At 33.9% G+C, this 21,589-nt stretch overlaps 1 protein-coding gene across 1 annotated transcript in view; it reads right to left on the bottom strand.

The window, feature by feature from the left end:
- The window catches only part of LOC131944493 (protocadherin Fat 4), a 30,884-nt gene extending 10,603 nt beyond the window's left edge, over nt 1–20,281 (bottom strand). Inside the window, exons 1-41 of the mRNA XM_059305161.1 lie at nt 20,157–20,281; nt 19,720–19,922; nt 18,336–18,457; nt 16,795–16,924; nt 16,612–16,711; nt 16,077–16,350; nt 15,842–15,970; nt 15,400–15,597; nt 14,043–14,189; nt 13,408–13,607; nt 13,107–13,209; nt 12,684–12,842; nt 12,243–12,465; nt 11,945–12,151; nt 11,708–11,830; nt 11,337–11,449; nt 11,091–11,255; nt 10,678–10,848; nt 10,378–10,542; nt 10,035–10,217; nt 9,611–9,800; nt 9,301–9,485; nt 8,382–8,594; nt 7,963–8,127; nt 7,662–7,829; nt 7,149–7,307; nt 6,636–6,770; nt 6,136–6,319; nt 5,722–5,948; nt 5,292–5,546; nt 4,893–5,054; nt 4,389–4,563; nt 3,971–4,128; nt 3,523–3,684; nt 3,126–3,411; nt 2,722–2,843; nt 2,380–2,631; nt 1,926–2,081; nt 1,537–1,701; nt 1,102–1,266; nt 143–443 (exon numbers count right to left, since the gene is read on the bottom strand). Coding sequence (XP_059161144.1) covers nt 143–443; nt 1,102–1,266; nt 1,537–1,701; nt 1,926–2,081; nt 2,380–2,631; nt 2,722–2,843; nt 3,126–3,411; nt 3,523–3,684; nt 3,971–4,128; nt 4,389–4,563; nt 4,893–5,054; nt 5,292–5,546; nt 5,722–5,948; nt 6,136–6,319; nt 6,636–6,770; nt 7,149–7,307; nt 7,662–7,829; nt 7,963–8,127; nt 8,382–8,594; nt 9,301–9,485; nt 9,611–9,800; nt 10,035–10,217; nt 10,378–10,542; nt 10,678–10,848; nt 11,091–11,255; nt 11,337–11,449; nt 11,708–11,830; nt 11,945–12,151; nt 12,243–12,465; nt 12,684–12,842; nt 13,107–13,209; nt 13,408–13,607; nt 14,043–14,189; nt 15,400–15,597; nt 15,842–15,970; nt 16,077–16,350; nt 16,612–16,711; nt 16,795–16,924; nt 18,336–18,457; nt 19,720–19,922; nt 20,157–20,218 — 7,162 coding nt within the window. The 5' untranslated portion in view covers nt 20,219–20,281. The remainder of the gene's footprint in view (nt 1–142; nt 444–1,101; nt 1,267–1,536; nt 1,702–1,925; nt 2,082–2,379; nt 2,632–2,721; nt 2,844–3,125; nt 3,412–3,522; nt 3,685–3,970; nt 4,129–4,388; nt 4,564–4,892; nt 5,055–5,291; nt 5,547–5,721; nt 5,949–6,135; nt 6,320–6,635; nt 6,771–7,148; nt 7,308–7,661; nt 7,830–7,962; nt 8,128–8,381; nt 8,595–9,300; nt 9,486–9,610; nt 9,801–10,034; nt 10,218–10,377; nt 10,543–10,677; nt 10,849–11,090; nt 11,256–11,336; nt 11,450–11,707; nt 11,831–11,944; nt 12,152–12,242; nt 12,466–12,683; nt 12,843–13,106; nt 13,210–13,407; nt 13,608–14,042; nt 14,190–15,399; nt 15,598–15,841; nt 15,971–16,076; nt 16,351–16,611; nt 16,712–16,794; nt 16,925–18,335; nt 18,458–19,719; nt 19,923–20,156) is intronic.
- Between the last annotated feature and the right edge of the window lie 1,308 nt (nt 20,282–21,589).

Genomic DNA, 21,589 nt, shown 5'->3' with positions numbered 1-21,589 from the left:
TAAAATATCTTGTTAAGTTAAAATTATAGCAAATTTAGTTCATTTTTATACTTAAATTATATATCAGGTTAAATTATATTTTACTAATGTAATAGTTTCTGTTTATGGGCTGATGGCTAATTTGTTTAATTTATAGGCCAACCTGAAAGTTGCAGGTTAGTGGGAGCATCATTAGCATCCATCACCTGTACCTCTATATCAAACTGTGCTGAGAGAGGGGGGCTGCCATTGTCAGTCACCTTCACCTTGATTATGTAAGAGGCTTTCACTTCATAGTCCAGTTTAGCATCCTTGACAACCAGTGATCCATTAGAGATTCCAAAGATGCCATTTCCATTGTCTACCAGCTCATATGTGAATTTTTGTCTCATTTCTCCTTTGTTATCTGGGTCTGTGGTGATAAAGCTGCCAATTTCTACACCAACTACTGCATCTTCAGATACCTAAGGCAAGGATAAATATTTATTGTACATGTACATCTTCAGATACCTAAGGCAAGGATAAATATTTATTGTACATGTACATCTTCAGATACCTAAGGCAAGGATAAATATTTATTGTACATGTACATCTTCAGATACCTAAGGCAAGGATAAATATTTATTGTACATGTACATCTTCAGATACCTAAGGCAAGGATAAATATTTATTGTACATGTACATCTTCAGATACCTAAGGCAAGGATAAATATTTATTGTACATGTACATCTTCAGATACCTAAGGCAAGGATAAATATTTATTGTACATGTACATCTTCAGATACCTAAGGCAAAGATAAATATTTATTGTACATGTACATCTTCAGATACCTAAGGCAAGGATAAATATTTATTGTACATGTACATCTTCAGATACCTAAGGCAAGGATAAATATTTATTGTACATGTACATCTTTAGATACCTAAGGCAAGGATAAATATTTATTGTACATGTACATCTGCATCTTTTGATATCTAAGGCAAGGACACATTTATTGAACATGTAGATTTTCAAAATTCCAACTAAGAAATCCAAAGTACTCTTCAAAATGTGTAACATTTAAAGTGACTTTAGATACCAATCAACTTGAATGCAAAAAGAAAACAACCAACTAATTTACCTTGCTCCTGGTTAGGGATATGCCAGTTGGTACTTCATTTTGATCAAGGACTTCCACTGTTATATCTTTCTCCAGAGACAAAGGGGGCTGTCCACTATCAGTGACTTTGATTTTTACATGTAATAGTTTTGCAGTTTCATAATCCAAGGTTGCATTAGGTAAAACCTTTAGAAATAAAATTATAAGTTTCAGAAAGTTAACTATAACATGTTAATGTTTTGTGCAATAATTAAAAATTAAGATAATAGATTTCAGTAGTAAAAATATAAAGTAAATAGGTCAATATAAACACATACATAGTAAAGTACATTTGATATTTAATTTTCAATTTAATTTTTTTTTTTAAAACATGTATTAGTATTTTTACTTTTAAAATTTCTTCAATTAGTAAAAACACAAGTTTGCACAGATTTAAAATTTTGGAACAAACTTCACCTTCAGTGAGTTCCCTGCAGTGGTAAACTGGGAGCTTCCAATAACAGTAAAAATAAATGTCTGGTTTTTATCTGGGTCAATAGCATCGAGGGTAGCGATTGTGACCCCTTGTGAATTTTCTTTCACTTGTATTGTGTCCACAGCTGTCTTGTTAATGAGAAGTGTCTGTACATCATGAATTATAAAAATTTACATTTAGTCAAATAATGAATTCAAATAAGTTTAAGGATAAACATATATTATAAGATTCATTTCAAAGGACTTATTTCCAATTATTTAAAAAGTGTTAATTCTTAACATATTTTACCATTTTATGATTTTAAAGTGAAAACATATTTTACAATATTTATAATTTTAAAGTAAAAACATATTTTACCACCATTGTTTACCTGTGGAGCATCATTTTCATCTTTCACCTTGACTAAAAATGTTTTATTCAGCTGCAGGCCATATTTATCCACTGCCAACACAGTGACTGAGAAGCTGCTCTGTGTTTCATAATCCAATGGTTTTCCCAGCAGCACAGTTGCCACACAGTAAGTGCCCTGATGACCAAGATTTCATGCTAAAAACTTTTTATTTAAAATAAATCTCAAAAACACTGGTTGCATTTTCATCCCAAAAAAAGACATTATAATTGTATGAATGGAAAATAAGTTTTAAATATAATTCTTAATTATTTATTAAATAATCTAAGTATTGAACATGTTATTTAACTGTTTTTATTTAGCTATTAAGTTTCCATATGAAGCTTGTGAAACATTAGTAAACATTTTCACAATATAAGCGTACACATTTAGAAAAAGACAGGACCATTGTTTTCAAAGCTTATACTTATCTCACCGTATTTCGATTTGTACAGTTTGGTTTATTAGACTTTAAAATATCTCCAGATACAAAGGCAGATATATCATCTTGGCTGTCTGGGTCTGAAATCAGGAGTTGACCAATCACAGAGCCAGCTTTTGTTGTTTCAGCTACAACTGGTTGATCCAACAGAAAACTAAGTGTTTGATTTCCCAGAATACTTTCTATGTTGATTGACAGTGGAGGCTCTCCAACATTTAAAACATCAAACTTGAATGTAGCTCTTCCCTATGGTAGACATATTTTTTAGAAAAATTACTCTTTATGCATACATTATAAAGTATAATGTTCATATCATTAACTGTGTCCAAAACTTACAGATTTTGAAGGCACCCCAGAGTCAGTTACAATCACTTCAACAGAGGCAACTGAACTTGTCTCAAAGTCCAATGGTTTAGCCAAAACAAGCTTGTCTCCTTCAACCCTGAAGTTGTGGGTGCCTGTATGATAACAATCTTAATCATGATACATGCTACTACAGTAGTCATAATGGTAAACTCAGGAAGTCAAATTTTTAAATATTGGACAAAGCATCAAAGGTTTACTGTTCAACTCAGTTTTCAAGGTATTTATTTCCATTCAATAGAAACAAATCACTGTTATGACTAGATGCTAAAGTTTTGTTAAAAGTGAATAATTAATATAAGTGTTTAGAGAAAAGAAAGAATAGCAAGATTTATTTTTCATTTAAAAAACATAAATTTCAATTAAAGTGAATTTACCTTCATCTCCAATAGAAAAAGTAAGATTTTGCCCAGCATCTTGATCTGTAGCAATCAACTTAGCGACAACATCTCCAACTGTCATATTCTCCTTCAGCTGTGTGACAGACATGTCTGACAACACAGGAGGGTCATTGGCATCTAAAACTTGGATGGTGGTTGAGAAGGAGGCCGAGAGGCTTGGTGTGCCTGAATCTGTAACTTGTACTAGAATCACGTGATATTTCTGTGTCTCAAAGTCCAGGCCACACCACTGAACAGTGCACTGTGCTCCCTTTTGTGTGAGCTGTCATCAAAGATACCAGAGCAAAGTGTGAGCTATAGTACATAAAACAGAGGGAAAATAGTAATTAAAATAATAAAGGATTGCAAAAAGTTAAACAATTCAAGTTTGTACCTTAATAGTAGACTGGTACAGTTCAAATCTTCCATCTGCATCATCCAATAGCTTGTACTCAAAAGTTTGTGGCAAAGAAGTTTTCAGGTCCAAAATTTTATTATCAGGGTCCTCAGTTAACAAATCTCCTATTATAGTTGACACTGAACTTCCTTCAAAAATCTATTATATATAACAAAAATAACATTTTTAAATAATTGATTATTTAAATAGTAAAAAAGCAGTTTATGTTGTTGGTTTTGAAAATCAGTAAAAGATAAATTGCAAAAATCAATTGGTTAGATTTATTGTTTAAAAAGCTAGTGTTGGAATATAAAGCTTAGGGCAGAGTTACATACAAGTTTAGGGAACTGTCAAAGCAAACCTCAAATAATTATGATTAAAACCCAATATATTTTTACTTTTAAGAAAAAAAACATTAGTTATTTAAATTTTAAAAAATATTCACTGTATTGTTGCTAAGCTTTAAGCTATTTGGCTTTTCATTGACATTCAAAACAGCGACAGTAAAGATTTTTTCAAAAAAATTATTTGGTGATGGACTTGAATCTGTAACTCTAACTGTGATGTTATAGGAATTCTTCACTTCATAATCAAGTGCAGCACCTGAAATATAATTTTTATATGACAATTAATACTTGTATTTATATAACATTTTATATCAGCATTTGCTGTCTACAGCTTAAAAGCTTTTTTAATAATTAAATTTGAATACAAAATTATACATTTTCTATGCCCAATATTTTATCTAGGAAAAGGTTTTTTTTTTAAATTATATAGAATAAATTTTAATTTAGCCTGATTACATTATTGTGTCTATAAAATTGGAAGTTATGAATTGTTAAAAAACATGAAGTCTATTCAACCTGAAACAACTGACAGTTGTCCGTCTGCTGTTATTACAAAAACATTATCTTTGTTGTTCATTAAAGTAAATGTATGGGAGTTCTTTTTGTCCTCATCCTCAGCAGAGAATTTGCCCACAACAATGTTTTCACTGTTCTCCCATACTGACAATGAGGGCGAGTTAAAAATTATGTTCTGTAGAAAAAAATGTTAAACAATTTTTATGATTGTTCTTACTTGTTAATTGTAATAATACAAAACTATCAATTTAGATACAAACTAAAAAAATTAAATAATTATTTTTACAATAAATTAGCAAAATAAGATAATGACTTCACATAAGTTACAATGCAGCAACTAAAAGATCAACTGTGAATTAATTTGTTACAAAAAGTAAATATTCTGTTCCACATTTTTCTTAGATAAAATAAGGATATAATAGTGTACTCAATGTTTAACAATTAAAAATGCTAATCTAATAGAATGACAGAGAATTTTTTAGTTTTCCGTATTGTATTTTATACCGTAGGAGGCTCCTCAATATCTGATATCTCAATCACTAAAGTAAAAGCAGATTGCTGTTTCTCAGAGTCAGTTGCTACAAAGATGATTGTGTATTTATTTTTCTTCTCAAAGTTCACAGTTTTAGCCAATAATAGATTTGTTCTGCAAATGATAGAACTCATCTGAAACACATTTTTAACAGAAATACATTAACATGCCAGTACAAAAATATTAGGGGATAAATGACATATACAAAAGTGAGCATTTAACACTGGAAATAGGATGTTCTGTAGTGTCATTTAGTATCTTTTAATCTCCTAAAATCTTAAGGCCAGTTAACACTTCTGATAGTGGGTTTTTAAGTTTTAAGAAAATCTTTAAGTTTTAAATGGTAAATCAGTTTGTATTGAGGCTTAAACCTGTGATTTACTGCAGGCAACTTCTTTATCTAATTTGAACTGTCCTTCATCATCAACTAGCAAAGTGAAGGCAATAGTTTGATCCAGGTCTCTGTCCTCTGCTTGTATGGTTGCTATGCCATCATTTATGAAGGAATTTTCAGCTATGATTATAACAGATGGAGAACTCTGTATAGTTTTTCCAAGTGGGATAACTGCCAGCTCTTGGGGTGCTTCACTAACTCCAGAAATACTGATATAAAATGTTTGCTCAACCTGCAAGTAAGGAAAAAAAACAAAAAAGTCTTTTTAAAAATTAACCATTAATCTATATAAAGATGTGAGTAAAACATGTAGGACTTATTTTAATTAAACAATATTTCTGTTAAAACATTAGAGTTGTTTTCAATACTTTACTGTATTCTTCATGAAAACAGGTTTACATGCTTACTGATTTGACTGGAACTCCGTTATCAAGAGCTTGAACAATAACTGAGTACAATTTGCTGATATTGAGTCTGTCATCAACAGCTTTCACCAGCATCTGACCTTTTAGTTTAAACATTCCGCCAGCATTATCTTTCAGTACAAAGGTATGTAACTGGCTGATGTCTTCATCACTGACTGATACATTTCCTATAAAGCTATCTGCATTCCCAGTTTCTTCAACTTTATTGTCTGTCAGTGAAAAAATTACAGGAAAATTTTTATCATAATTAAATTGGTTTATTAGATTTTTATAAACTTTGTTAGATTGGGCTGTAAGTTGATTAAAAACAAAGATAAAATATATTTGACAATTATTTGAGGATAAATTAAGTATTAAACAGATATCTAGCTATTACAAGAAATTTAAAATTTATACCACTTAGGATTAAATCATATGGAGCATCATTCATATCTGTGACCTCGATCTTCAGCTCAAAAGTACAACTTTGTTTTGGAAAACCATTGTCAGTAACCATAACTCTGACAGTATGAACAGACTGCTGTTCATAGTTAAGGGAACATTTTTGATGAAGAAGAGAGCATTGCTCTGATGATATAACCTGTTTTTATAAAAACATATTTGTGTTAAATGAACAGTAACGTAAAGAAAATTTTCCACTTATTACACTGGGAACAATAGTAATTTTTAAACTTTTCCAGTACTTTAACTAATACATTTTTTGACACTGATATTAATATTATTCATTATTTAATATATCTCAAACAAGCTTTAAGATAATATGCATTTCTATTTTTTTTTTAGCTTACAATGTAACAAAATAATTTTGTTTTTAAAAAAAATTAATTTATATGAAAAGTCATCAAAGAACTTAATTATCAAGAATTAAATATTCAAAAATAAACTAAACATCTCACTACTATTTTGTCTCCCATAATTTTAAATTTTCCTGCAGCATTCTCCAGCAAGTTGTATGTGAAACCTTCTTTGTTGTCTGGGTCTGTTGGCTGTAATGTTCCAACTATTGTACCATCTCCACTGTTTTCTTCCACCTGCAATATTTTTAAACGTAATTTTTATCCCTACATGGTACATATTCCTAATTTTAACTTATCCCTACATGGTACACATTCCTACTTTAAACTTTGAATGAGAATTTTACATAGCATTGCATATGTTGGGTATAATACAAAAGATTAATTTAAGATACCTACTATTTATAATTATATTACAATGGTAGGGTTGTTTTTCATCTAATTTTATGTAAGATAATACATGTTACATGGTGATCAATCACAAAATACAGAAATAATAAAAGACTTACTTTATTATTTCACAAAACAAAATACAGAAATACAGAAATAATAAAAGACTTACTTTATTATTTGACAAAACAAAATATAGAAATACAGAAATAATAAAAGACTTACTTTATTATTTGACAAAACAAGGGTTGTAGGTGGCTCATTTACATTCACTACATCTATTGTAGTAACTTTTTGCACTTTATAAGATGGAATTCCACTGTCTGAAACTTCTATTGTTATGATGACAGATGAGGTGGTTTCATAGTCAAGTGGTTTTAGCATCTGCAGAACATAGGATGTTATAAAACACAACGCACTAGTAGATATACTTTTTGTAATAAAACACAACATATGGTAAAAATGTGTGAGCAGCATTAATAATAAATTTGCATTTAACCATAATAGGAGTTGAGGTGATACATAACAGATACTAAACTGTGGTTAATACTACAGTCTATAATTAGTAAATCAATTCTTGACAGTGTGTTTCACTTTGTTAGACCCTTCTCTTAAATTGTAATAAGCATGTTAAATATACTCATGATTTGTAGTTTATAATTAAATAAAAGTGTCAATATGGATAAACAAGTGCTTTGTCTTTTTTTAAGTGTTTTTTTTAAAGAAAATATCTCTCACCCTGAGTTCATTACCAACAATGATAAAATGATCTGCGGGCTGGTTTATAATTCTGAAGGTGTACGACTGGTTTTGGTCTTCATCCAGAGCTGTTAAGGATGCCAATGTTGTTAAAACATTTTCTTGGACACTCACTCTAGGTGTAGCTAGTTTATTGAGAAGTATGTCCTGCAAGTGTTGGATACAATTTATCTTTAGAGTCAACTGTGTAGGCTTATGTATATTAAAATAGCATAGGTTTCTATTTGAAACAGTTGTTTTAATAACAAAAAATTACTATCCCAGTTTATATAATACTCACAGTAGGAGGATCGTTCTTGTTCTCAATAGAAATTTTAACATTATGAACAATCTCCAAGCCTTGCTTGTCAGAAATTTTTAGGTCAACACTGTATTCTGCCTTGCTTTCATAATCAAGTAATTTGGCTGTTGTTAAATTTATGGTAACAAACGTTCCTTTACCATCCTACATGTAACAAAATGTATTTTTAATTTAGTTAAATATAGATAAAGTGATATTCATTCTAATAGAAAGGGTAGACAGGTTAGCTTACAAAAGCATATAAACACATACATGGATCCTATTCACTACAGATGTTAACCCAAAAAATGTTTGATTAATTATATTTTCTGCTGATAACAAACAGATTCTTGATATTATTTGATCATTACTTACAATTTATATTTATACTTTCATGAATGATAATAATTATGATTTACCTTTGTAGAAATTGTGTTGCCTCCAACAACAAAGACATCTTTGTATTCTTTCAGAGTGATCTCCACTGAATCGTTACTATCAGGATCAAACACACTGACACTACCCACCAAAGCTCCGAGATTAGAATCTTCTGCAACTGTCAATACTTCAGGCCCAATAAATTCTGGTCCTTCATTCACATTTAAAACTTCAACTTGTATGGTGTTGATACACTGCCAAATAAGAAAGTTGTGTTTTTCAACTGCTACAACCAGAAAAAATTGAAATATCTTTTTTTTTAACGTTTTCTAATTTCTTTAATTTTATAAGATTACAGGATCATTAATAATAGTTAGCTAATGTATTAATTTAATTAAGGAAATCTATAAATTAGTTTAAGAAACTCAACTAAAAAAGCACTATTTTTATAAAATTGAAATGTTTATAGCCTACAATTTTTATTTGTTATGTTAAAATCCAAGTTTGCAATGAGTTTCTACTCACAGAAGCACTATTTTTATAATATTTGAAATGTTATACAATTTACATTTGGCATTTTAAAATCCAAGTTTGCAATAAGTTTCTACTCACAGAAGCACTATTTTTATAATATTTGAAATGTTATACAATTTACATTTGGCATTTAAAAATCCAAGTTTGCAATAAGTTTCTACTCACAGAAGCACTATTTTTATAATATTTGAAATGTTATACAATTTTCATTTGGCATTTAAAATTCCAAGTTTGCAATGAGTTTCTACTCACAGAAGCACTATTTTTATAATATTTGAAATGTTATACAATTTACATTTGGAATTTAAAAATCCAAGTTTGCAATAAGTTTCTACTCACAGAAGCACTATTTTTATAATATTTGAAATGTTATACAATTTACATTTGGCATTTAAAAATCCAAGTTTGCCATAAGTTTCTACTCACAGAAGCAACAGGATTGCCATTGTCTGTGACCTGAACCTGTATGTAATAAACCTTTTGTGCTTCATAGTCCAGACTGGACAACTGGACCAGCTGAATAGAGTTCTCTACAGAAAAAGTTTGGGCTTGGTTCAGCAAGGTGAAGGTCAGTACACTGTTCTTGTCTTGGTCAGATGCAGAAAATGTCCCTTTTAATATAAAAATATTCAATTATGAAATGGCACTTGAGGCTTGGAATAAAGGCCTACACATTTAACAAAAGCTAACAGATAATTTTTGATTTGTTTTATAATTGCATAATGAAAATAATTACCAATTACAGTTCCTTTGGGCTTATTTTCATAAATCTGATAAGTATTAAGTTGAATATTGTAAGGGGCATCATTGACATCTGTGAGTGATATAATCTTTGAAACATTCATGCTCAGTGGTGGTGATCCATTATCTGTCACCTTTACAACTATAGTGAGGTCTTTTTGAACTTCATAATCAAGGTTACATACCTGTAAGTGTAAGATCACATGAATGAAACGATAAAGATTTAAAATAATATTTGCCCTATACAGGACTAAATAGAGCAAATGTTAACCAAATTCTACTGTTAAGGGGAGTAATGGCTGTAATTGTGACCAAGTGATTATATTTTCTACTTTTCCTTAGAAATAAATCAGATACATTCTTATAGTAATCATTAACAATTCAATCATTTATTTCAAAAATAGTAATTAAAATCATACATTTAGTCCACATGTTTTAGTAGAATTTTTCACATAGATGTTATTGCCCTTGATGCTAAATCTATCTTGAGCATTGTCCAGCAGTTCATATGTAAACTGTTGAAAGGCTGTTTGGATTTTGTTATCTGGATCTTCGGTTGACATTGCTGTGACCAAGGTCCCTTCAATACTGTTTTCAGGAACCTGGTTAAAATTTCAGTTGGCAAAAAAAACTTTTAAAATGTTTACGTTAGGTACTGAACTTTTTGTCATTTTAATTTGAACATCTGAATTTTTTTATTTTTTTTACCTTGCATGTCTAACTGCAATTTTTTTGTTGAAATATGGTGAAACTTCCACTTACAGACAATCCATTGAAAATAATGTTTGTTGGTGCTTCATTGATGTTAGTGATGTTTACAGTGAATGTCTTTGCCACTGTTGTACTTGTCTGACCAGTACTAACTGATGTAATTGTTAGTTGCATAGGCTCAGCAGTTTCAAAATCTAGACTAGCAGTATCTGATGTCTGAAAAATTGTAAATATAAATAAGGATAGAATGTCTATGTCTCATTAAACCTTTTTTACACAAAAAATCATTTAAATATAATTAAAGTATAGAAAATCTTAATTACTAATATGAATCAAGTGAAAACTCCTCACAAAAAGCATGTTGCCTTGTATTTTAAATTGGTTAAAGGCCGGTCCAGAAAGGAAGTAATTTTGTTTATCCAGCAGATCCTCATCAACAGTTTTAAGTTCAGCAACAAGTAAACCCTTGCTGTTCTCTGGGACATTGATTGTGCTTGTTATATCACCATTTACTAGAATGTCCTGTCAATAAAAAATTGCACTTCTCAAACCTATTTATATTTGAGCTGGGTGGGTTCTAGATACATCATGACCAGCAACTGAAAACCTCCTTTTATCAGATTTTCACATTGGAAACCCTCAGACTAGTAATTATCTCCTGTAAATAGCTAACTAATAATAAAAAGGAGATAACAAAAGTAACTAACTGTAGGAACATCGTCTAGCTAAATAACAATAAAAAGGAGATAAGAAAAGTAACTAACTGTAGGAACATCATCCATGTCTATGACTATAATGTTGATGTCAAGCTTTATGGAGTGAAGATTTTTGTCTTGAGCTGTTATTTTCACTGGGACAATGGCCGCCTCCTCAAAATTGAAACCCCCAATGTTAACCAGTCTCCCTGAGCAGTAGTTGTGCTGATATGGCTGAGAAAAATTTGAAATTAACAATCAAAATGATGGCTTAACTTAATGACAAATATAAAAAGTTGTATTTGTTTTTGTAACCTGCATTGGGGTGCACTTGGTGTTGATGATGCGCAGTTTGTCATTGTTGACTGAAAATGTAATTGCATCTCCGTTGTCAGGATCAATGGCTGACAATGTGCCAACAACAACAGCTGAAATCAAAATACTTTTTGTAACAAGCCAAATAAAAGACAAACATAAGTATAATTTTAGTACAAAAAGAGCTAGAAGTTCATAGCACATTTAACATAATATGATAATATGGGTGAAGGAAGCAAGAGCCTCACATTTACACAGACAATTAAAAACTTCAACTTAAGTTTAAAGAAAACAAACGGTTCATATTTAACATAACACAATTAAAAAGTTTGATTTTACTTAAAGAAAACAAATGTATATATTTAACATACCTGGAATGTTCTCCTTCACCTGTGGCTGGTTGGGTGGATATGACAGCAGAGCATTAGCAGACGTCAGTTGTAAGCTGTTTGGGACTTCATTCACATCACTCACACCAAAAGTTATGTTAGTTTCTACCTGAATTTTCATGACAGACATGTCACATATTATCTTAGAGAAATAATAAAATCTTTAAATATGCTTTTCTAAATTTTGAAATCAAATCATTCTGAAATTTAAAAAAATACTTGCAAAAGTCAATGGTGTTCCAACATCTGAACCTCTGACTTTGATAGTGTACTTGATGGTTGGGTTGATTTCATAATCTAAAGCAACGGATGCTACAAGTGTTTTATTAATTAACTGAAACAAACCAGATGGATCATCTAGTATTTCAAATTTGTGGGTGGCATTTTTATCTTCATCTGTGGCCACCAGTCCCAGCAATGGTTTACCTGGCAACAGACCATCAGAGCAACATTAACGTCTGCCACTCACCTGACCTCACTTTACAGCACAAATCATGAAAGGTAAAGTGTAACTGACCTGGTGGAATGTTTTCTGGGACTGTGTCTGAGGTCATTGTGACACCTGTGATGGGCTCATTGACGTCAATGACATTTATGCCAATGTCAAAATAAGCAGAAGCTGGAGGCACTGCGTCATCTCTCACCATTATGGCAGTGTAGATCTGGCTCTGAGCTTCATAGTTGATGGCACACAGCTTTCCTCCTACAGTTGTACAGTTGGGGCTTGACTCTGCCAAAACCTTTAAAAAAATGAATTTTTAAAAATTTCAAAAAAAGAGATATTACTTTTTGAATAAATTAAAATATTATATATTAGTAATACATATTTAAATATTTAAAAAATTAATTAAAACCATCATATTTGAACATAGCTGCACACCTGTTGGTATTTACTTATTTTTTAATTCTTCACATTAGAAAATAACAATACAAATAACAGAAAAAATGTACATTTTACCTTTAGACAGTAAGTTTGTTCCTGCATGAAAAGTTCAAAGAGTTTAGTGTTTGTTAACATAAAAAGTGTCAAGTTTTGGCCAGGATCGTCGTCAATCAGCTGGAAGCAGCCAATAAATGTGCCTTTTGGACTGTTTTCCAACAATGTGTCTGGTGAAAGCTGAAACAACAACAACGACCAATATACTGGGATGCTATAATTTCATTTACAATAATAGTCAGATGGATAAATATATTTTGAAGTATACATGATAACTACATTTAATACTAGTTTACCTACACATTGACTACACAGAAGACAATGACTACACAGAAGATAATGACTACACAGAAGACAATGACTACACAGAAGGTAATGACTACACAGAAGACAATGACTACACAGAAGACAATGACTACACAGAAATTACAACACAGAACTTACTTTAGCTGACCTTGGAGGATCATTGTTATTTTGTAAATTGAAAGTAAAATTTTTGTCAAGATATAGTCCATCTAGGTCAGTTGCTCTGATTGTTGCAGTCCATCTGTTTAATGAGTATTTATAGGAAGTCTATTAGAGTGTTACAATACTGTGTTATTTTTTATTCTCAGGGCTGATACAATATTATTGAAAAAAATCATCAAAACAGGAATTATCAAGCAAGCATCTTACTGTCGATATTGTGAGAAGTACTAAATAATTAGTACTAGTCAGAATTAGGGAGGAAAAAAGTGTCACTTACTGTCTATATTGTGAAGTTTCATAATCTAACTTGGTCTTTACACAGAGCGTGTCATTGTTGACTTTTAAAACCCCAGCAGGATCAGCCACTACAGAGTATGTGTGTTTGTCCCAGGCTTCATTATCTGAGGTAGTTGTCAGTTTACCAAAACACTGGCCAGGAAGTAAAAGTTCTGACACATCTGTGCTGTTCAGGCTTATCTTCACATATAAACAAAGGTAAAAAATCAGGTGTGTCACATTGAATTTCCAGCTACATTTTATTCCCAATATTTTTTATTTAATAAATAGTGCCAGCTAGTAATGTATTAAATTAAATTAGCAAAATTAAATTACTATTAAAAGAAAACACACTATATAGAAAATAATCAATAGTTAAAACATTATTTAGATTTTATTCCCAATATTTTTTATTTAATAAATAGTGCCAGCTAGTAATGTATTAAATTAAATTAGCAAAATTAAATTACTATTAAAAGAAAACACACTATATAGAAAATAATCAATAGTTAAAACATTATTTAGATCTAGTACTTAAAACTTTGTTCTCTATATGTCCATTAATAGTCATAGAAATTATTAAAAATTTTGTCAAGAAGAAATTCCCATAGAAAACTGAATTTATAATCAACTTACATTAATAGGTGCTTTATTAGCAGGCCCACAAAAGATCTTAGGAGCTGTCCAGGTTCCATCCTGCTGACATTCTATAAACTTTGGATCTCCTTTGACAACCCACCCTGATGAACATGTACCATTACACTTGTCACCATATAAGGTGGACTGGATAAAATTAAAAACAACAATAATTATTAATACGTAAATTAGAATTTTAGCATACTATCTAAGTAGCAAGATGCTATTATTTGTTTTATTAAAGGTTTAGCTAAATTTCAGATTTTAGGCTACTGCTGTGAGGTATAAATTAAGTGATGGGATGTTTACTGTATGTGAAATTAAAGCAGTAGGAGATTAGAGATCTGGGTTTAGGATAATGTCCTACTAGGCAGAGGCATACAGTACGTATTTCATAAAGATTAAAATAATGAAAACAAATGTAGCTTTGTACAATAGGGGGGGGGGTTGAACATTTTAGGGTTGGGGTTCAGCTTTAAATAACTATATATGACAAAAAACTAGAGGTGAGTAAATAGGCAAAACACAAAATGATGTCACTGTTAATTTTTTTTTTTTAATTCTGTATTTTAAAAATCAAATGTGTGTTAATTGTGTTCTCTATGGAACACTAAACACTGTTGAAGTACTCACTGGGCAGTAACTGAAGTGGATAGTAAAGTACACACTGGGCAGTAAAGTACTCACTGGGCAGTAAAGTACTCACTGGGCAGTAAAGTACTCACTGGGCAGTAACTGAAGTGGATAGTAAAGTACACACTGGGCAGTAACTGAAGTGGACAGTAAAGTACTCACTGGGCAGTAGCTGAAGTGGACAGTAAAGTACTCACTGGGCAGTAGCTGAAGTGGACAGTAAAGTACTCACTGGGCAGTAAAGTACTCACTGGGCAGTAACTGAAGTGGACAGTAAAGTACTCACTGGGCAGTAGCTGAAGTGGACAGTAAAGTACTCACTGGGCAGTAAAGTACTCACTGGGCAGTAACTGAAGTGGACAGTAAAGTACTCACTGGGCAGTAACTGAAGTGGACAGTAAAGTACTCATGGGCAGTAACTGAAGTGGACAGTAAAGTACTCACTGGGCAGTAGCTGAAGTGGACAGTAAAGTACTCACTGGGCAGTAACTGAAGTGGACAGTAAAGTACTCACTGGGCAGTAACTGAAGTGGACAGTAAAGTACTCACTGGGCAGTAGCTGAAGTGGACAGTAAAGTACTCACTGGGCAGTAACTGAAGTGGACAGTAAAGTACTCACTGGGCAGTAGCTGAAGTGGACAGTAAAGTACTCACTGGGCAGTAGCTGAAGTGGACAGTAAAGTACTCACTGGGCAGTAGCTGAAGTGGACAGTAAAGTACTCACGGGGCAGTAGCTGAAGTGGACAGGTTGACAGGAGACCAGGACCTGTGTGCCTGGACCACAATAGGAAAGTGTTGGTGCAGTTCCACAACTTTTCTTCTTGCATGTGAACCCATCAAGGTCAAGGTTGTAACCAGGGTTACAGCTGCACTTTGCTTGGTTACACAGCTGGGTGCATTTTTCATGGCAGGTGCGGGTTTGCTATAAATCAAGAATTAGAAAAGCAGTAGTTTTAGGTGTAGTACATTTGTAATTTAAAGTAATAGCATTACATGTAGTATTTTTGTGAATGAAAATTGAAAAATAAAAAACTTAATTTGAACTGCATAAGTAGCAGCATGCTCTGCAATTTATTTTCAGCCAAATCAAAAAACATAATAGTAAAAAAATAATTGTGCAATTTATAATAAAAATTGAAGAAAAACTGAAATAAAAAACAACCTACTGTCAAATTGTATAAACCAGTACAAGGAACTCCCCCACAGACTTCCTGTACTGTAATAACCCTGGTAGACCTCTGAATGCCACGCTCACAATCACGAACACAAACTCCCCATGAACTCCAAGGCCCCACCTAAACATACAAGACCATCTCACTTAAAATAACAGTTTATAGATGTACATTGATAAAAATAATGTGAAACTTATGAAATGCTGAATAAAATATGTAAATAGGCTACCTGACAATCTTTCTTTGCGGCGTAAGACTCACAATCTTTTATATCTTCTGTTTTAGTCTCCAAACAATGACCCCCGCAGTACGCTGGGGTCAGTAATGTCCTTGACCTAACAGATTTACCAAAACCACAGTCCGTGCTACAGTTGGACCAGACTGACCATTCTGTGAATTTACAGTCTGTTGTGTTTCTAACCACACAGCTGGTGGACTCTAGGACGCCAGGGCAAGCCGTCCCTCCACAGTCAGGGGCAGTAAGAATTTTTCTTGTTCGGTTTCTGGGGTAGAAAGAGAGATAACTAAGTTTTAATAGATGTACTAGTGATAATTAGATTTTTGAAGCAGAATATGAATGTTAAAACATGTGGTTATAAAGCTTGATTAATACATACAAGTTATACAGCTTGATTGAAATGAAAGTTATAAAGCTTGATTAATACACAAAAGTTATAATTCTAGATTGATACACACAAGATCGCTAACTTAAAAGTTAATTTACTATTTTATCAGCTAAAAACATGTAAGAAAAAAGTTTTTACTTGAGTCCTTCCCCACAAGCAGCAGAACAGAATCCAAACTCTGACCATTCTCCAACTTTACAGTCAGTCTTACAACAAGGGCCGTAACACAGGCTGGTTTCTGTACAGATTCAAACAGTTATCTGCCTTGGTACAAATTTTATTCATACTTACAGCAGTAATAAGAAACAATTTATAACAAACCAGTTAAATTTCCGCATGGCTGGCCTCGACATTTTGAATCTGTTAAGACAGATCTTTGTCTACTCTTAGTGCCTTCCCCACATAGCCCGTTGTTTAGTTTACATTCTGTCCAATCAGACCACTGGCCCATCTGTGGAGAGGCAAGAGTTGTTCTTGTCATGTGTGGTAACGATGATTGCTCTACTAAAACGTATTTGTGGAGGGCTGGTTTAAAAATTAATGTTTGTTTACATAAAAAAAACTTCTGTTGGGTTTAAGCTACTTATTATTACTAAATTGAAGTTACACTTATTGATAATTTTATGTAATTTGTAATACACAATATAATTTTTAACAACACAAAATAATACAGCCATTTCAGATTAGTTTTTAAAAAAAAACCAATATAGACAAAATACTTTATATGTGACACTGTCAAAACCCTTAAATTGTGAGACTGAAGAGAAAGCCTGGAAAAGTCAATAGCCGACAACTTTAGAGCAGAGAAAGAAGCTTTAGAGCATGCAGCAAACCTCCTGTCAGAACACCCTGAATCTCCAAATAGTCAGATAGTATTTCTTCCAGATGCTAAATCTGTCCTGCAATCCCTAAAAAATCCAGAGTCCTATACTCAATCACTTAGGACAGCACTAGAAAGGCTAAAAAATACCTGCAGCAGAATTGTGCTGCAGTTGCAGCAGAATTGTGCTGCAGTGGAGACCGGGCCACTGCCTGATACAGGTTAATGAGATTGCGGACCAGCTGGCAAAAATTGGGGGAAAGAAAAAACAACCAGAAATCTCGCTACAACCAAAAGAAATAAAAAGAATGATAAAAAACAAACTTAAATGTGGTCTGACACACACCGTCACTACAATAAAGATGATGGATATTACAATTTGAAACGAAAACAACAATACATAATCTTTCGACTCAGAACAGGCCATAACAGACTAAATCAGGGGTCTCCAAACTTTTCAGTCCGAGGGCCGCATTAACTATCAAATTTCAGTTCGGGACCAGTTTCTTCCAGAAATGTCTTTAATTTTTCTGGCAAAGTTCCTCGGCCATCACCAACAAACGTTTTTTCCATGGACAAAAAGATCTCCGCGGGCCGGATGAGAGGACATCGCGGGCCGCATCCGGCCCGCGGACCGTAGTTTGGAGACCCCTGGACTAAATCAACACATGCATAAAAAACTAAAAATTGGGTGTGGCGAAATATTCCCTTGTGGCAAGACCCCGGAAAATACGGAGCACCTCCTTCAGGAATGTTCTTTATATAGCCTGGCGTGAGTCAGACACTGGCCCCTGCTCACCCCACTCAGGGAAAAATTATATGGGGCACCTGCTGATCTGGAGACCACAGTCCGGTTCGTTCACGAAGTTGGACTTGTCTAAATCCTCCACCATATTCTCAATTAAGAACGAAGAAGAAGAAGAAGTGAGACTGAGAACGTACTTGACAATCAACACTGACATCATACTTTACACGTCACACTGACATCATACTTTACACGTCACACTGACATCATACTTAAGATGTGAGGCTGAGAACGTACTAGACAATCCACATTGACATAGTTCTCGCATGTCTGGTTCTGTTTGTCATTCAGCTCCGTGCAGTTGGCTCCTCCACACACGGGGTATTTGATGTAGCGGGTTCGGGTCATTATACCTTCCCCTTAAATAAACAGATTTATTCATTTTAAAACAAGTAAAAGAACAAAAAATACAAAAGCATTATAGGCTCAATGTCTGATTTTTTTTTTCAAAAACAGTTATGCAACAAAGTAAACACCCACCACAGTAATTACAATGCAACGCGTACCACACACAATTGAACATCTACCACAGAAAGTAGAACAACTACCTCAGACAGTAGAACATCTACCACACACAGTAGAACACCTATAATATGCCATACAACACCTATCATATACCATACAACACCTACCACAAACTGCAAAACATCTATCACATGCAAATACTTTTTTTAATACCCCACAAAATCCTGCCAAAAACTTACCACAGACAACCCAACATCATTTACAGAGAGATAGTATATCACAACACTTACCAGAGAGAGTACACCACAACACTTACCAGAGAGAGTACACCACAACACTTACCAGAGAGAGTACACCACAACACTTACCAGAGAGAGTACACCACAACACTTACCAGAGAGAGTACACCACAACACATACCAGAGAGAGTACACCACAATACTCACCAGAGAGAGTACACCACAACACTTACCAGAGAGAGTACACCACAACACATACCAGAGAGAGTACACCACAACACATACCAGAGAGAGTACACCACAATACTCACCAGAGAGAGTACACCACAACACTTACCAGAGAGAGTACACCACACCACATACCAGAGAGAGTACACCACAACACATACCAGAGAGAGTACACCACAATACTCACCAGAGAGAGTACACCACAACACTTACAAGAGAGAGTACACCACACCACATACCAGAGAGAGTACATCACAGCACTTACCAGAGAGAGTACACCACAACACTTACCAGAGAGAGTACACCACAACACTTACCAGAGAGAGTACACCACAACACTTACCAGAGAGAGTACACCACAACACTTACCAGAGAGAGTACACCACAACACATACCAGAGAGAGTACACCACAATACTCACCAGAGAGAGTACACCACAACACTTACCAGAGAGAGTACACCACAACACTTACCAGAGAGAGTACACCACAACACTTACCAGAGAGAGTACACCACAACACTTACCAGAGAGAGAGAGTACACCACAACACTTACCAGAGAGAGTACACCACAACACTTACCAGAGAGAGTACACCACAACACTTACCAGAGAGAGAGAGTACACCACAACACTTACCAGAGAGAGTACACCACAACACTTACCAGAGAGAGTACACCACAACACTTACCACAGACAGTGGAACAGTCAGACCAGTCACTCCAGGTGCCCAGAACACAATCTTGAGGGCAACACGGGCCCTTGCACGTGGTAGTCTCGGACTCGTAGTCGCATCTTTTCCCGCCACAATCTGGCTCCTGAATGACCAAACGATTTCGCACTTTGAGACCGTCAGATTCACACCGAGCATCACACGCTTCCCAGGCTCCCCAGCTACCAACACAAAGGTTTACTCATTTTATAATTAACCTATTTTTTTTAATTATAGATCTAAAAATTCTTGAAATAAAATGATCGTGTTAAAATAAGTCACGTCTGACAACTAATCTTCTTATTCGTGTGTTCAAACCTAAGATTTTTATATTTTTATTATTATTGGCATGCATAAATTTTGACTTTTCTTGATAAAATGAAATTTTACAATGATATTGTAAGACGACATGTTACCTTCCCATAATGCAATCTTTGTAGCAGCACGGCTTGCCACACTGGAATTCGTACGTGACCATGTCGCAGTAGCCACCGCAGACGGCGTCGCTGACCTTGTCTCTCCACCTGAAGCAGACGACCCATGACCCGGGGACGCAGTACGTGGCGTCGCACCGACACGACCCCCACGGTGACCAGGGCGTGTATGCACAATTCTGGGGGCAGCACTTTTGGTTGCACTTCTCGCTGACGAACGTCCCGCCAACACAGGAGCCGCCGCACTGCTCGGCTGCCAGGATCTGCCTCGTCCTCGCCCTAACCCCCGCCGTACCGCACGACTGGGAGCATTCGGTCCACTCGGTCCACTCAGATGTGATGCAGTTGATGGGCACGCATGACTGGCCGTTGGTAACACTCCACTGAGCAATCAGCAGCAGTGCCAGCTTGCAAAGATATCCATTTGGTGAAATCAATGTATGCCATTTCCTGATATCACAAGTGCCTTTCTGTTTATTGAATAGAATACGTTTAATTCAAGCAGTATTTCTATCAGATATTTATCTCCGGTTGTGGGGGGGGGGGGGGGTGCACTTGAAACTTTATGGGAGAGGGGCGCACTTACATTTCTAGGAGTGGACCTTAGTTTAATTCAGTATTTGTTTTGTTATAAAACATATATCTTGTTTGTTTATTTTCCGGGGGTTGGGTGGAAGTGCTTTCCTATTAGCTACCTGGACTATTTTACGAACTTTAACTAGGGCCACTGTATAAATATAGGCCTACATTATATGTAGCGACAATATAGGCTTAATTTCTGCCAACACCACGGCTTTGGATGTCTGTCTGGGTGATAGAATTATGTTATTCAGTTTTGACTCCTTTCCAATGGAGCGATTTCTTCAAGATTTGTTGATTAGTGCTCCTCTGATGACAACGCAATAGTAGGGCCTATCTTACTATCAATTTATTGAGATATTCAATTGGCAATTAAATTTGAAGATTGCTATAACAATTAGTCATTAAAATTCAATTAAAGACTACTGGAATAAATAACAAAAGGGGAGGTAACTAATCAGTTAAGATCATTTTATCTTCAGAAGATTTGATGTTCACATCGAAAGTCAAGATTCTTACATGGGAGGGTAACAATGGTGTAGAGTGACTTTTATGTGGGAATATTGAGATATTTATATAATGTTTTATTGAGTTGATCTGGAATTTAAAATTTAAGGCCATTTTTTTTTTAAATCTTTAGGAGTGTAGACTTTGGTCTTCGAAAGAACAAGTATAGCAGCCTGTTATTGCTTTTAAATGTTAACTATAATTATATTTTTAAAATAAAATTAAATACTAAAAAGAAGAAAATTAAATAAGTAGGCTTTTCATTAACAAGAAGCTTTTGTGTGCAACAAAAATAAGAATATAAACATTGAAGTTTGTTTTTGTTTTGT

Source organism: Physella acuta, unplaced genomic scaffold, assembly GCF_028476545.2.
Source record: "Physella acuta isolate Inbredline_101_S28 unplaced genomic scaffold, ASM2847654v3 ptg000494l, whole genome shotgun sequence".
Taxonomy (NCBI): domain Eukaryota; kingdom Metazoa; phylum Mollusca; class Gastropoda; family Physidae; genus Physella; species Physella acuta.
Note: the sequence above shows the minus strand (reverse complement) of the source record. Positions and strands in the feature narration are given on the sequence as shown.